Consider the following 14889-nt stretch of genomic DNA (forward strand, 5'->3'; position numbering starts at 1 on the left):
TCTAAAACGAAGGAAACCGTCTACACACATAGCTGACATCATTCTTTGAAGCCCTCTTTACCTCCCCAATACTTAACAAAACATATTATTATCCGTTTCACTCGGCACTGATGTCGGACAGTAGTCCTATATATAGCATACATAGATAAGTATGAGGAAAACATTCTTTTGAGCGAATATAAGCTTCTCATGAAAATATGACCTGCATTTGTTCTCTTCCAGAATTGTGGTGCGGTTGCATGTTTATGCTTATGTGCGTGTGTGTGGCTGTGTGTGTGCGTGTGTGGTGTTGTGTTGTGTGTGTGTGTGTGTGTGTGTGTGTGTGTGTGTGTGTGATGGCAGATGGCAGATGACATTTTGTGTTGAGATCTTGGCAATTATGAAGAGAGATTCCAGCTGCTTGCCAGACAACTGAAATTAAGAATCAATGTCCCTTGTTATATCTGTCCGTCACCAACGTTATCTCGCAAGACGAAGTTAAGGACTTACTTTAAGCAAGGTTATGCATGTACTTCATTTCGACCACTTCTGTTTTTTTTCCTACAATGTATAATTACTATATGGTCCTCAATTATTGTACAGTCTTTTCATTGCATAATGTTCTTTTTACCTTATTCTCTGTTGTCAAAAGAAGTGTAACATAATTATATGCTTCGTCGAAAAATGAAATAAACTTTGAAAATAAACTTTGAAAATTGAAAAAAATGAAAAAAAAGGACAATAATTATAACATTGTGTAAACTCAATATAAGAAATTGCCGGTCTTTGCTGAACAACCTGTTTGAACAAATACATGACAAAAACTCCAGCGCAATGATGCATCTTTGAGTATTACATGTGCAATCATAAAAGTGAATTATTTGGAGAAAAAATAAAGCGGCAAAGGACATACCAAGAGATGAAGAAACTGACTTTGTTTATTTGTTTGCTTGTTTGTTTTGTTTTTGCTATTTCTATCGTGGTACATGTATATTATCGCAAATTACTACTGACACGTCGATAACTGAATTGTCGAGAATGAGATAATCTGCCACATCTGAAGTGCAAATTCACCAAACAGAACATTTTCGAGGATGATCAACATTGAAACGTTAACCAAATACTTAATAGGTGGCTTTCACAAGCTTTACTAATTTTGCGTTTGTCATTCGACCGCTTGTCTGAGTCACTACGACATGTGATACTTTCATTATATATGTATATATATATATATATATATATATATATATATATACAATGACATTGCAATAAACAATTTGACAAGAAGCTTTCTTGATATAATGCCACCCTCATGAGGTTGACTATAGATCAATAAAGTCACATCGTAAATGCACAAAGTGGTAGCAGTTTCACAAAGAATTTGACATAAAAGTTAATAAACAGTTTATATAGTGTTAAATGCAAAACACAGTTCCTTTGTGACTGCATAAACTGTCGATTTTTGCTCTAAAACGGAGACATAATGTTTATGAATGTATGAATATATTGTAATTTGCGAAATATTGCTGTGAAAACACCATTCTACTTGGATAACGACGGACTTGTGGAACACATGACTACGCCAAAAGTACAGCAATCTCATAGCATGGTTGCTATGTGATGTTTAAAGGAAACCAAAAACCAAATAGCAATGTGTGAGTGAAAGCAGCAACATTATTAGAGCACATCAGTGAAAATTTGAGGAAAATCGGACAATTGATGCAAAACTTATGAAATGTTAAAGTTTTTGTATTATAATGACTGCATGAGGAGGCTACTCCACTTAATGATGTCATTGCGTAATACTTAATTCTGAGTAATACACACCGTTAAAACCAAAGCAACAACAACCACCATATGTTGATAACAATATTATAAAGAAAATTCAACATACTTTCATTTTTCTAGCTTGATGAAAGAGCACTTGACCAACCTCTTTCATAAAGCAGGGGGAATGATATTACCCTTAACATATGTCAGTAACAAGTTGATGGAATGCATATTTTCCATTAAAAGAATTATTTTGGGGGGATTCTTCTTTTATTTTCTTTATATTGTTGTCCACACATAAAGTCATAAACTCTAGTAGTCTCCTTATCCAGTCATTACAACACTAAAACTTTAAAAATTCATAACTGTTGCATCGATTGTCCGATTTTCCTCAAGCTTTCACTGATGTGTTCTAGTGTACTAATGTTGCTGCTTTCCCTAAAATTCACATTTCTCTTAGGGTTTTGGTTTCCTTTGATAATCGATTACATCATATCGGGATAGTAGTACATGTACCTATCAGGAGTGAATAACATGCACAGCTTGTTAGCTGTATGTCATTCAATACTACTGCTATAAAAGGGTACGTTCCGATCATCAATACACATTCTAAGGTTTTTCCTATCCACTACTGAATATGAGTCGGTACATCAACTTTTATTTTCTAACACATCCGGTCTCAAAATACAACCCATTATCCTTGCAAATCATGTCAGTCAGACATTAATTTTTATTTTTAGAGCCTGAATATTCGATATATTGCAAGCAAATTTCAGATGGAAGAAGATGAACTTTGAGCCCTTCTGAGAAGTATGTTCTAGCTTTAATTTCACTAGTCTTCACAAACGGGGATATTGGTCACATCGCACATTTATATGCAATTCAGGAGGATGACGATGTCATAACGTCACAAGAAAATGACGTTTATAACAGAACACCTGTGGACATACAGAAGACAGTGCTCTTCTTTGTATAGCGGTTAGTTTCGATTCAGAAGTATAGGGATATAAAAACGAGACCAAATTGGTTAAATATTCATTTATTATGACTAAGCTACTCATTTGGAAATGCTATCATACCTTGATAAGCACATCTGTGCCCGACAAACAAAGTGGCACCAAAAAGGTTTTGTAACCTCAGGTGGTACCAATAACCCATTTTTCGGGTCTTGGCCCATGGACTATAGGAGGAGGGAGAACATCGCTTATATTTCGGCAGTCTGCAGCCCTTGTCGGACGTTTTCTGTCGCATAGCGTCCGCGTTCTGCCGGCCGAATCGAGCAAGATGGAGAGCGACCTCAGCGTTAACAGGTTGGGATTGCACCACTTGGGTCTGTGCAGCAGTGCGTGTGAGGTACCATAAAATGACTGACCAAAGTGTCTTTTAATGCATAAAAAGGTAAGATAGTTGCGTTTCGACCCAAAGCAGTGGAGAGAAATAGTGTATGCTTTGATTGAATATGATCTCTAAGAATATACTGTTCGTCAATTCTCGTAAACTTCGGATCTAGATCTATGCCTGCGTGAGTGAGGACCGATGTGTATGTTCAGTCCCGTATATTCAATAATGTGTTGGGGAATGTGTATCTACATCTATGTACATATCTACGTTGGTAACGACAACGTTGTTAATGTTACTCAGCAAAGTCCAATTCTGGATATGATGCTAAGGATGTAATACTAGTAGAAGACTGGGTAACTATTTACTTCCACAACTCAGCGACCACAAGTGCTAACTGCACTGCTCCAATCGATCGATGACTGCACCGCGATCTGAACTGAATTAGATATCGATTATCGGTCTGAGCAGCTGCCCGCTGCGCTGTTAAAATTCATATAAATTTTTAAATTTAATCAAATTTAGGCTAACAAGTTCACAGGGATTATAGTAACAGCAGGTCTTCAAAATTATAACTTAGCATAGGTAGAGGTTCTACACAGCGGTACGATACAGTAAATTTAACTACCGGTATTCTAAGAATTTCTTTGTTGACATTTGTCATTAGTCATTATATCGTTGAAATTATAGAACTCTAGACTATGGTTGGAAAGAAAGACAATTTCTTAGGTGAGATTAGAGTTCTACAATGAGCAAAAACACGGATGCATACTATTTCATGATTGAGGTTATCCTGCAGGGACATCTCTCGGCCCCGTATTTGCAGCAATGCTATGTTGTCTCCAAGTTTGAGCTTAGCTCCACCCCTCTGTGCATTACTACTCACAAATTATTAAAGATGTGCAGCCAAAGCACTGACTGTATGTACTATTTTCTACTCCTAAGTCCTAGTCCTACATGTGTAAATCTTTGCTGAAAAAGTTTTGGTAATCATGCAGAAGAACACACCTCCAATGTTATTCTAAGATACATGTACAAACTGGAATTCCAGGTTATCAGAAATGTGAGATTGAGAGAGCATACAGAAGTTTGAAGTCGTATGAAAAGTTCTGGCAAGTTGTGGACATTTCAGTTGCATGCTCGGGTAGCCTAGGCTCCATCATAATTATTCTAGCTGAGGTATCACATGATTGGATGCCTTGCCATGAGTAGACATGCCTTTTTGATATCTTCTCTAGACCCTCGACATCATGAGCCACAAGACGAGTCAACAAATATGTTTGAACCAAATGCTGAACAGTTAGTACTCGTGTCATTTAAATGTTGTGAAACTATGAGCATGGACATAAATCTTTGCCAAGTAGGGTCTACATGTCAATGTGATTTGAATTGTAAATGTCACCAGAAAGAATATATTTAATGTGCTATGAGTATGACTCTTTGAAATCATGGCACTGTATCTTGAGACGCTTACACTGTGATGTATCTTAGTCCCATTTGGAAATGACTCTGACTTTGATTTGATGTGATATTGAGGAATGATCATTGAGCAATGATATTTCTGACTACAGTACAATTGTACTTGACCCTCTTGACTGGAGTTTGATGTATAACAGGGATGTGCTTGTGTCTCCATTAATTGTTTTCTAAAGACCTAAAGAGCTCTTTAATTGTCATTCTGGTGGACACAAAACTACCAAGTTTCTGTTAATGAAATGTGACCCGCTACAACAAAATGATCCTAAAGTCGGGCGAGGTCAATTATTTGAAAATTGCATGGCTTAATTTCCTAATCTTTCTGCTTTACATTGATATATAACACATCTTATAAAAATAATCGGCTGCGGAGATATCGATGTTTAAAAGAGAGCATGGCGAGATGTCTGGGAAATCACTGTTTCGAGAAAAGCACCCTAAAAGTTTTCCTTGCGACGCAATCGCGATCAAGGAACACGCAAGTCAGTTTTCACCTCCGGACAATAGAAAGCAAGCCCTAGCAACTCCCGAAATGCTCATTCAAGCACAGCGTCGGCGGTCTCCTCACCGACCAATCAGTGACCAGAATGCCAGGAGAAGCGGCTGGGCATAGCGCACCCCGCCTGCACACACCAGTCGACTGGGCAGTGTGTGAGCTTCACGCTTCGATTAGCGGCAAGCAGCAAACTGACCAATGAGATCACTCTGGTCGTTGTTAGGGGCGGAGCCTATCTGTGGTGCTCAATCCAAATTTTGGAACCAGTTTCTGCTTCGTTGAAACGCCCAAAAAAACATGGCCCAGAAAAACGCTATTTTTTTTTGTCTTTCCTTTCACCATTTTGCTTCAAAATTTCGACAGATGATAGAAGATATGTCAAACTACAATAATATGTCAACATCAGAAAATCGTAAGTTTTGACCAATTTTGATGCTCTGACTTCAAACTCGATTTTCACGGCTTCGACCGTGCGCGACTTTAGGACCTTTTTGTTGTAGCGGGTCACAAATACATGTAGATGAGAATAATTTGAAGTGAGATCAGACAAGTCATTTAATTTTTTGTTTTCTGTTCAGAAACTACACCAAAATATAATCTGATCCTCGCCCGTAGTAACTGCATCCATTTTGTCATTTTAAATTGCAAATATGTTCTCTTCCATGATTCGAAAAAGTTGGAGGACGAGCATCCTGTTCGGAGTTTATGTGGAGACCTGGCCTGTAAGACATGTCTAGCAATCCATCTGGACAGGGCTCATCGGGGGCCATTCCCCGGGGCCTGGTCAACCGTAGAGGGAGTGTGATCAAACCCAGCGAGCGACTGCCTTCCCTACGCACACGTGACCTCACACTGGGTGGAATACCAAAGGCAAGTATGAAGAATTTAAGGACCAGTGCCCATTCACAGCAGCTGCCTGTTGCAAATTTTGACCATTATCGTGACAGTGGTAATTCTGTAACTTGCCATGCTGTTTCATCACCAGAAGTTTATCCCAACTTGACCTAGCTGTAGTGGTAAAGTTAGCAAGCCCACTCAAATGGGTAATTTGGATTGCTCCAACTGGAAGGTCAAGGTGACACAATAGGAAACAGGGGGGATAGGTATTCTCCATTCTTGGACAATTAGTTTCCAGACTTTTGCCAATCACCAAAGACAGCAGGCCAGCATGTAAGCCAATCATTGAACAAAGCACTAGAAGGGTTGAACAGGAACAAATACTGTATGAGTGAACGTTGTTCAGTGTGAGGCTTTGATCCTTACTTTGTATAAAACATTTTTATATTATTTCTAAATGTTTATGTATATCATAATGCTAGTAAATGTAAGCAACACAATGAAGTTGTACTTGTTCTGTCTTGTTCAAGGATGTGAGATATAAATCTGTATGATCTGATACTGTATACGCCATACATGTACATCTAGCAAGTCTAAATTTTTGCGAATCGAGTTTTCCCAATGATTTCACGAGTGTTTAGATTTGCAGTCGTGGAGTCCTGTACTAAACAGAGAAATGTATACGTGTACATCACATTCATATTGGGATTCAGAGTCCATATTTTTGCACCATCTTGAATTTCGCGTATTGCAGCTGACTTGCAAAATTTGTGAAAATAAAAACCTTGCAAAATATACGGTGTATTACAGTAATTGTGATGTGTGATATTTGTTTTCCTACATCAATACCACTGGTCATAGGACCTTGTATGTCATGCTTTTTGCTCATAGCTCAAATTTACCACATTTTAATTCTTATGTGGTGCCATATTTTTTATGTAATACAGATTGTCTCACATTATCTTCATCATACTTTGTTTGCCCTACTAATTCTTTGTTTTGTCTCGTTTTTGCAGAAATCCTTCAAGCCAAATATTCCTGTAAGGAAAGACAGGAGCAAGGATGAGTAAGTGTGGAAAGTCATATTTTCGTATGTTAGAAGTTGCACCTTTACAGCGTTACTACACGAATAATTTGTACGTTCATGCAAGAATCCTATGACTTTGTTTATGTATCATTTTCTATCTTTAGCAACTGAAAAAAGAAAGAACTGAGCATAGCAAATTCTTGAAGCATCACATATCAGCCAATCTTTTAGTTCTCTACCTGTTAGAATCTGAGGCAGCAAATTTGCACTTGCAATGTAATCTAAGTTTTGACGTACAAAAGTTAATGCTTTATTGTTTGTTTATTTCTTTTTTAAGTGGCAAAGAGAAAGGAGATGCAGCCTCTTCATCCTCATCCTCACCCGTGGTATCAAAGTCTAGAGATGGGCCACGAGGAGACCGGAGTCGTGGGAGAGGCAGGGGGAGAGGGCGTGGCAAGGTGGAGTACATCCAGTCCCATTCATCCATCTTTGAGGGTGGGCCCACGGAGAGGTTGAACTCAAGGCGTGAGTGCATTACTGCTGTTGAATGATGCCAAATCTATTTGGCAGTCTTTCCTTTTTGCTTCTTCTTCTTCTTCTTTCTAGTGTTGTGACATCGTACTGTGAGGATCCATTTTCATGCATAAAATTGTTGGTGCTCATGCACCAATGACATAAGCTTCCTAGGAAATGATCCTGTACAGGTAAGCTTTTTGGACCCTGTATACATATTACATGTTGGCATTGAGTGATGCAGTATAGATTGATCATGATATAATATAGGTGAAATATTATGAAAATAATATTAATGACATACTGATGATGATAACAGCAAAAACAATAATGAAGACTGTTATAAAGACAGTAAAAGTAATGCTTTTGAATTCTCATAATTATTGATCATTTTCTAGCCACAGTAAATATCAACTGAGTTGGACAAAGGAAGTATCCCACTTGATTTTGCTTGATTTCATGAGTCTGTTGAATTGCAAGATCTATTTGATATTTTTTCAGCCACTTCAAGCGTGTTTGAAAGGCCCAGCTTTGGAGGAGGAGGAGGAGGGGGTGATGGTAGGTCTTCTTCAAGAGGTGGCAAAGGTGGCGGCAAAAAGGGCGTCGGCCAAACGGGAGACTTTGTTGGTGGAGATGATCGTCTTCGAGAGCTTGTGAGAGATGATGTAAGCCCCACTTAGGGAATAGTGATAAAACTTCCTCTTTGTCACAATGCAATAGTTGTAAGAACAGTTTGATGATTGTGAGAGAGAGAGCATACCAGGATGTAATTGACAGAAAAAGAAAGGGTAGCGGAAACTTGAATAAGTTATATAGGTTATTCTTTACATCTTACAACATATATATGGTACACAGTATACAAGGTGTACAGGGGAGCATTTTGAGGACAATCTTAAAGTGAACTTGAAAAAGATTGGCAGGTTCTGGTAGATGTGAGTATTATTTGAAATGAAGACAGTCTTAGAGTGGAGTAAAAGAAAGATGGTGAACTGTGGTTTTCCACCTGCTAGTTTTTGGTAGTACACATGAGTGTGTACATTCCCACTGCTGCTGTTACACCTGATTAGCTTTTTTTAATTTCATAGTGCCTTGAATGACATTTCATAGTGCCATGGCAGGGCAAGATATTTCGGGAAGACAGCTTTTATGCAATGGTAGTAGGACGTTGAAGATGCAGTCCAATATGCTGTGAATGTATTGATTTTAACAAATTGACCAATTTAACTTGAGATTATGTCGGCATGTGCATCAGTGCATCCACCCTCTTCCCATGTACACACTGTCCACATAGTTGCGACAAGTGTAATTCTAATGCCATACACTGGAATGAATATCAGTTCTATCTGATTCCTCATATTCGTCAAAGTTCATCAGTGACCTGGAGGATTCAAGCGTGGATGACCAATACCAGCCAGTCTCACTGCCCATGGCCAAGCCACCCAAGGCAGTGGTCAAGGAGGTGACCACAAGGGAACGGAAACCAGTGATTAAGGATGAATCGGATGATGATGACGATGAGTCCGAAGTGAAAATGGAGACAGATGACTTACCAGATGTTAAAGTGAAAGGTATGTTTTGTTATTTTTGTCATTGTTTAGTGCACGTCTTGTCTGAGACCATATTAAGGGAATTTTCCTGAACTATAGTTAGATTCAGCGAATTAAGAAATTACTGAAAGCTCTCAGTGAAAAATGTCAGAAAATTATATTCTCCATTCACAACTTGTGAATCTTTTAAAGCTTTGGTTAGATCCATATACTGTAAAACGAGAAATTTTCGCGTGCATTTTAATTTAGCGAATTTCGCGAGTGCCAAAATTCGCGAAATTAAAATGCACGCGAAAGCTTTTGTCTACACTACATGCATTGAATGCCAGTAGCAATTCGCGAAAATTTCATGCCACGAAATAGGCTGTTGGCTCCAATTCGCGAAAATTTCATGCCGCGAATATATCATGTTTTACAGTACTGTTGTCTCTGCATAGAAACTCTACCACAAATATATGATATTACAATGTTACAGTATGTAGAGAAGATAAAGAGAATTTTACTTACACTCCTATCTGATCTTTATGATTTGTCTATTAACTGACATATGGTGGGGCTAAATTTTCCCCATGTATTTTGAAGATGTGAAGTCAAATGTTCTTTTGGTGCTCAAGAAATATGAAATTTTCAGCAACTTGTCTTGATTCACTGGGTATTTGAAAAACTCACGTGAACAATTCTTACTTTTAATAGGAAAATTTAAGTGAAAATGTAATTTAATGCAGAGACTCCAACTCTCCCATTTTCGACGGGAGATCTCCCGCCAAAAACCCATTTTTGCAAAATTTCCCGTTCTCCCGCTTGAGATTTAATTTCTCCCGCCCTGGCTCTTGGTCTCCCATCGGAGAGGATTTCTTACTTATTTCTATTGTATGTTGAAAAAAAAAGCCTTATATAGCACCAGAGAGCATCTGGAACCTTAGGAACTTCGCGCTTCGCACACATCAACTTGGAGTCTCCCGTTTGCTAGGGGTTTCAGGCGGGAGAATGTCCAGATAAGAAGGTGCTTTGGGTTGGCGTCTCTGTTAATGTAATATTGTCAAGTCGAGGCAGACATTCGAGAATTAATACAGAAGTTCATATGTCTATGTTGATGCTGATCTATGCTGTCTATTGAAGTCAAGGCAGGCATTCAGAAATTAGTACTGAAGTGTAGTCATGTGAGGATCTTTTCTTTTTCATCACAGTTAACCCATTGAGGACGAGTCTAGGCAAGTGTCTATGGGAAATATGTGCTGTAGCAAAATTAGCCCATCCTCAAAGGGTTAAGATAGACACCATGTCAATATATTTTAAGGCCCTCATATAGAATAATGTTAACCTGCCCTGAAGCAGTTAGGAAAGATACTTTGAAATTAAAGCTGCAGTATATTCATAATGAATTTATGTTTCTTTACAGTCAGTTTCATCACATGGAAAGTAGACACTGTGACTGTAGGGTATTCGTGTAAAATTCTGTAACTCTGGCCAGAAGCACATAGGGAAGACACTTGGAAATTAAAGCTGCAGCATAATCATGATGAAGTTATGTTACTCTCATTCAATTTCATCACAATCAAAGTAGACACTGTTTCTGTAGGGTCCTTGTATAAAGTGATGTTACTCTGCCTATTAAAGGGATCGTGTAGTTTTGGTTGAGAACTTATTTCAGGTTTCTAACATTTTTTTGTGAGATAATATGACAGAGCATGTAATTCCACGAGGAATTCAATGTTTATTTGATGAAAATTGGTTTGGAAATGGCTGAGATATCCAAAACAGAGCAATTCTAGTAAGTGTTGGACCCAAACTTTATTATGATAGCTTTGTTTTACTTTGTTTTTGGATGTTTCAGTCATTCCAAACCCAATTTTCATCAAATAAACTTTGAATTCCTCTGAAAATGGTATCCTCTGTACTATTTCATAAGTGTTATTCTTGGTATCTCGCAAAAAGTTAAAAGCCCAATTCTCATCTCCACAGATACTGTACCATCCCTTTAAGCAGTCAGGGAAGAAATATATGGAGATTAAAGCTCCACATTAATCATGTTGAATTTTTGTTGCTCTGCAGTGAAGACTGAGCCCGTAGACATGGAAGTTGACTTACCTGACGAGAAGAAGTTTGACAAAACTTCCATCACTCCGCCTCCCCCGGTGACATCCCTCCCGGAGGAGGACAAGTTTTCGACGGGGCGACCCACCTGCCCCTCCCTCTTCATGAAGAGCAGGAAGTCGGAGGGAGAGCCCCTGTTCTTCCAGCTGCCGGACACCCTCCCCGGGCTCCCCATAGCTGAGGAAGAGGAGGAGGACCGGAAGCCTGTCATTTCCGGAGGGAGTGTTCAGAACTCAAAGAACAGCACAAAAAAGGTAGTGCTACTTTCAGTGAAAGATAAACTTTGGTTGCCAGTGATCCATTTGTCTTAATTGTAGAGCACAAAAGACATATTGTCGCTGAGGTGATAAGACCTTGTATCTGCAATTTTGGTGAAAAGGACTTTTTTTGATTAATAGTCAAATAATAGGTTAAGTGATGTCCTGTCCAAATCCCAGCTGTCTTACTCCAAAAATGAAGCCACCATGGCATGTCAAAGGAAAGGCTATCCCATTTGCTATAGTGCTTTGGCCGCCATGTTTTTTGGCTCTCCTGAGCATTTGACATTTTGTAGATATGAGGTCTTGTCGCCCCAGCGACGATATGATATCTTCCAGTTTCTATAAAGGGAAACTATTCTTTTTAAATTCACATTTTTGCGAGTAGACATTATAAAAATAGTTCCATATCTGCTTTGAAGTCAGAACTTACAGAAAGCTGAAATTTAATTTTCAGTGTCCTGTATATGCTGTTGTTTTTGCGAGGGTTTAATTTTCATGAATTTTGCAAATCACTGGTGGATCGCAAATTTAACAACACGCGAAAATATCACCTTGTACTAGGGTAATAGTGCACTCGTACAACAGCAAGTATCAATTCATGAAAATAACATCTTGCGAAAATGTCTGATCTCCTCAATCGCGAAAATATCTGTACACAAAAACAACAGCTGATACAGTATGTCGTCAACCTTTGCTTCATTCATTTTGTTTCTGCAAGTTGTTTGTCACTGGAAATAATATCTCTTTGCTGCACATTGTGAAATGATAGTTCTCAAGGTGCCACAAAGTAGCAGTTATCATTGTGATGTGACCCACAGCTCTTGTGATGGATACAGGACCATATACTTCTTATGAAGATATTGTCTCTTTCTGCTCCTCCTCTTTCTCTGCCGGTTGCTATTGTAGCGACCATGCACTCTCAAGGATCTCCCTGAGGGTTTTCTGGGGAAGCTGCAAGTCTTGAAGTCTGGAAAGACAAGACTAGTCCTCACCAACGGTGTCACCCTGGACGTCACCATGGGAACGCCCTGTGGGTTCTTACAGGTATGACTGTGTGCTGCTTTATGCCCTGTATGTTCTAGTTTATGAGGTCGTGACCTGGGAAATAGACTGCTGTATTATTGTCTGGGAAATGGATGATGATACACCATATGCATTAGATCTGACAACGACTGCTGGTATTCTTTTCTGCTTGAGCCCTTAGAAAGCTTAGCAGTACTATTTCTGTATTATTTTACATTCAAAGAAGGAAAAACAAAATAACCAGTAAAGCATGCTAATTGAAGTATATTTTATTAAATATATGCATTGGTTATATTTGAACAGCTACTGATGTACTCCAGAGGGGGAAATAATCAAGATACTTGTTCTAATAGAGGGTTCATTCTGCTTCATATAAATGAAGTTTGTGTGCAGATTACTAATCATTTTTATCATGAATTTTGTTGAAGGTTTGACAATAGGATTTTGAGCATAACAACACATAGTTACCCTTAGTTTTATCTGGGTAGTTACACTTGTAAGCAACTGCTTTCAGTGCAATAACTGGTGGTAAAATGTCCCAGAGGAAAAGTATATGTGGGACACAAATGTGCTGAAAATGTGGACTATCTTAGGGTGTGGAAATATGTCTTCATTTTGTGTGTGACTGAACTAGTACAATACGGACTACACCCAAATATCTGTTGACATATCCATGTATGTGCTGAAATACTTTCATTTGTGAAATGTCATCAAATGATGTTTACTGAAATCAGTCCAATGTGAAATATTAATAGCATGAAAGTTTGTACCTTGACAGTGTGTGTTCTTTTGAAACAGGCATACACAATGCAGTCACATATTTCTCAATTTGCCACTTTGCTCCATCCAGGACTTGGTGTCCGTCCGCATCAGAGACGGGGAGGATGAAACCAGCGAGATGCTGACGTTGGGTCACATCAAGCACCGCATCATCTGCACCCCAAACTTTGAGAGCCTCCTTGCCATGCCCCCATGACCACACCCTGTTTCTATTCTCACCTCATATTATAGCTTCTCCTGTGTGGTGGAAAGACACTTGGACTCGGGTCTTTAAAGACGACATGTCTATTTAGAATTACGTTGCTATGCAACATATGATCCTTGCTTATGGGAGTTTTTACCATATGTGATGGGAACTGTAGAAGTCACCCATAGACATCTCAGCATCTGCCATGGGTCTTTGAAAAAGAGTTTCATGAGGAGCTCCAGTAAATGTGTTTGTCATCAAAAGGAGAACCCTCAGAGGGGCTATTACCAGCAGAGCTGCCAAGTTTCCTTGATTCTGCAGGAGTCACCCTGAAAATGTCAAAATCTGTTCGTGTCTGAATAAGAGGATAGTAGAATCTCCCTTATTTGGGAATTATTTCCACCCATCGAAATGCACTTAACATACAGATAGATCCCTGATTGCGAAGTGGAATATCCCTGATTTGGATGTGGGAATGTTGGCAGACCTGTACCAAGGTGGAAGTACAGAACAGAGGTCCCAAAACATTCAGTTTCCTTGAGGCCTCCTCCTAATGTTTTTGGTTCATTACCCAACCTGTGAAGGTTTCATATTAACAATAATGTTTGTCTCATTTTTTTTAATATTTTGTTAAACCCTGTCAAATCTTTAGTGTACTTTGCTGCAGGAATTATCATCTTGTCATTTAATTGACACCTGTGAATTTCAATGCATATTTTATATCAGAGAAAGGTAAGATAGTATGGTTTGATTCATCAAATCTCCAGATAATCAGAAACGATTTTGTTTTGTTTTAACGTTTTCGTTTTGTTTTGTTTTTAACGTTTTGTTTTGTTTTGTTTGTTTTGTTTTGTTTTGTTTTGTTTTTTTGCCAATTCAGGAGAGAAAGAGAAACTTCAATCTTCAAGTAGTCTTTCTGCTCTCAGTTCCAGCGTGATAAAAATTGGTGACATGCTCTTACTCTCATCACAACCTGGAAATAAAAGCATACAAAACACAACTCAAGAGTACATATGTTAGTATCACAGTGTACCTGCCTGACAAAGGAAAGAGCCTTATTTATGGTGGTATTGATAGCCATGTTATGAATAATGAATTGCTGGCATTGTTTTCTTTTTAAATCATTGTGTCTTGTGTAAATTGTTGGAAGTTTGCTGTTTCTCAGACTTTGTCTAGTTGTGAAAGCTGATGGAGCAAATGGACTCTGGAACTGTTTAACTGTGGAAAAATGGCACTGATATATGAATCTTTGTTTTGCTTTCAGGTTTTGAATTTTTCTTTAATGATTCCAGTTCTTAATGATTTCTATTTCAATTAGTATGCGAACAATGTTTTCAAATATCCACTGTTTGTTACCATTCAATAGGACAGCACGCAAGTAAATAACAAAAATGTTTGTTTTGAAGAATGAGTACTCAATTATTGCTGTATGACATCCATACTGTTCAATGTAAGTCCAACCCACACAAATATGTAAAAAATGTTTGGGCACAGTACATAGGTATATGGGAGCCATTGAAGGGGCACGTAGGAGTCCCCACCCCTCCCCCGTCGGGTGTATT

The 14889-nt window shown here is 38.5% G+C and overlaps 1 protein-coding gene across 1 annotated transcript; it reads left to right on the forward strand.

Annotated features, from left to right (window-relative positions):
• The first annotated feature begins 3088 nt into the window (after window positions 1-3088).
• On the forward strand, window positions 3089-13863 carry LOC139739083 (DNA-directed RNA polymerase III subunit RPC4-like). Its single transcript, XM_071649698.1, has 9 exons — window positions 3089-3147; window positions 5736-5929; window positions 6913-6962; window positions 7261-7448; window positions 7938-8101; window positions 8803-9004; window positions 11036-11331; window positions 12244-12381; window positions 13211-13863. Exons 2-9 carry the CDS (start codon window positions 5789-5791, stop codon window positions 13334-13336), a joined length of 1305 nt encoding a protein of 434 aa, XP_071505799.1. The 5' UTR covers window positions 3089-3147; window positions 5736-5788; the 3' UTR covers window positions 13337-13863.
• The last annotated feature ends 1026 nt before the right edge of the window (window positions 13864-14889 follow it).

Source organism: Diadema antillarum, unplaced genomic scaffold (assembly GCF_040938485.1).
Source record: "Diadema antillarum isolate AM-2024a unplaced genomic scaffold, OU_Dant_1.0 seq00000782_RagTag, whole genome shotgun sequence".
Lineage (NCBI taxonomy): Eukaryota > Metazoa > Echinodermata > Echinoidea > Diadematoida > Diadematidae > Diadema > Diadema antillarum.

What these genes read in the sequence shown, in the direction of transcription:
- LOC139739083 (XM_071649698.1), top strand. Translation starts at nt 5,789, where the DNA reads ATGTCTAGCAATCCATCTGGACAGGGCTCATCGGGGGCCATTCCCCGG. An exon ending in CACTGGGTGGAATACCAAAG is followed by an intron (nt 5,930 to 6,912) that starts GCAAGTATGAAG and finishes TCGTTTTTGCAG; the next exon opens with AAATCCTTCAAGCCAAATAT. An exon ending in CGCCCTGTGGGTTCTTACAG is followed by an intron (nt 12,382 to 13,210) that starts GTATGACTGTGT and finishes TGCTCCATCCAG; the next exon opens with GACTTGGTGTCCGTCCGCAT.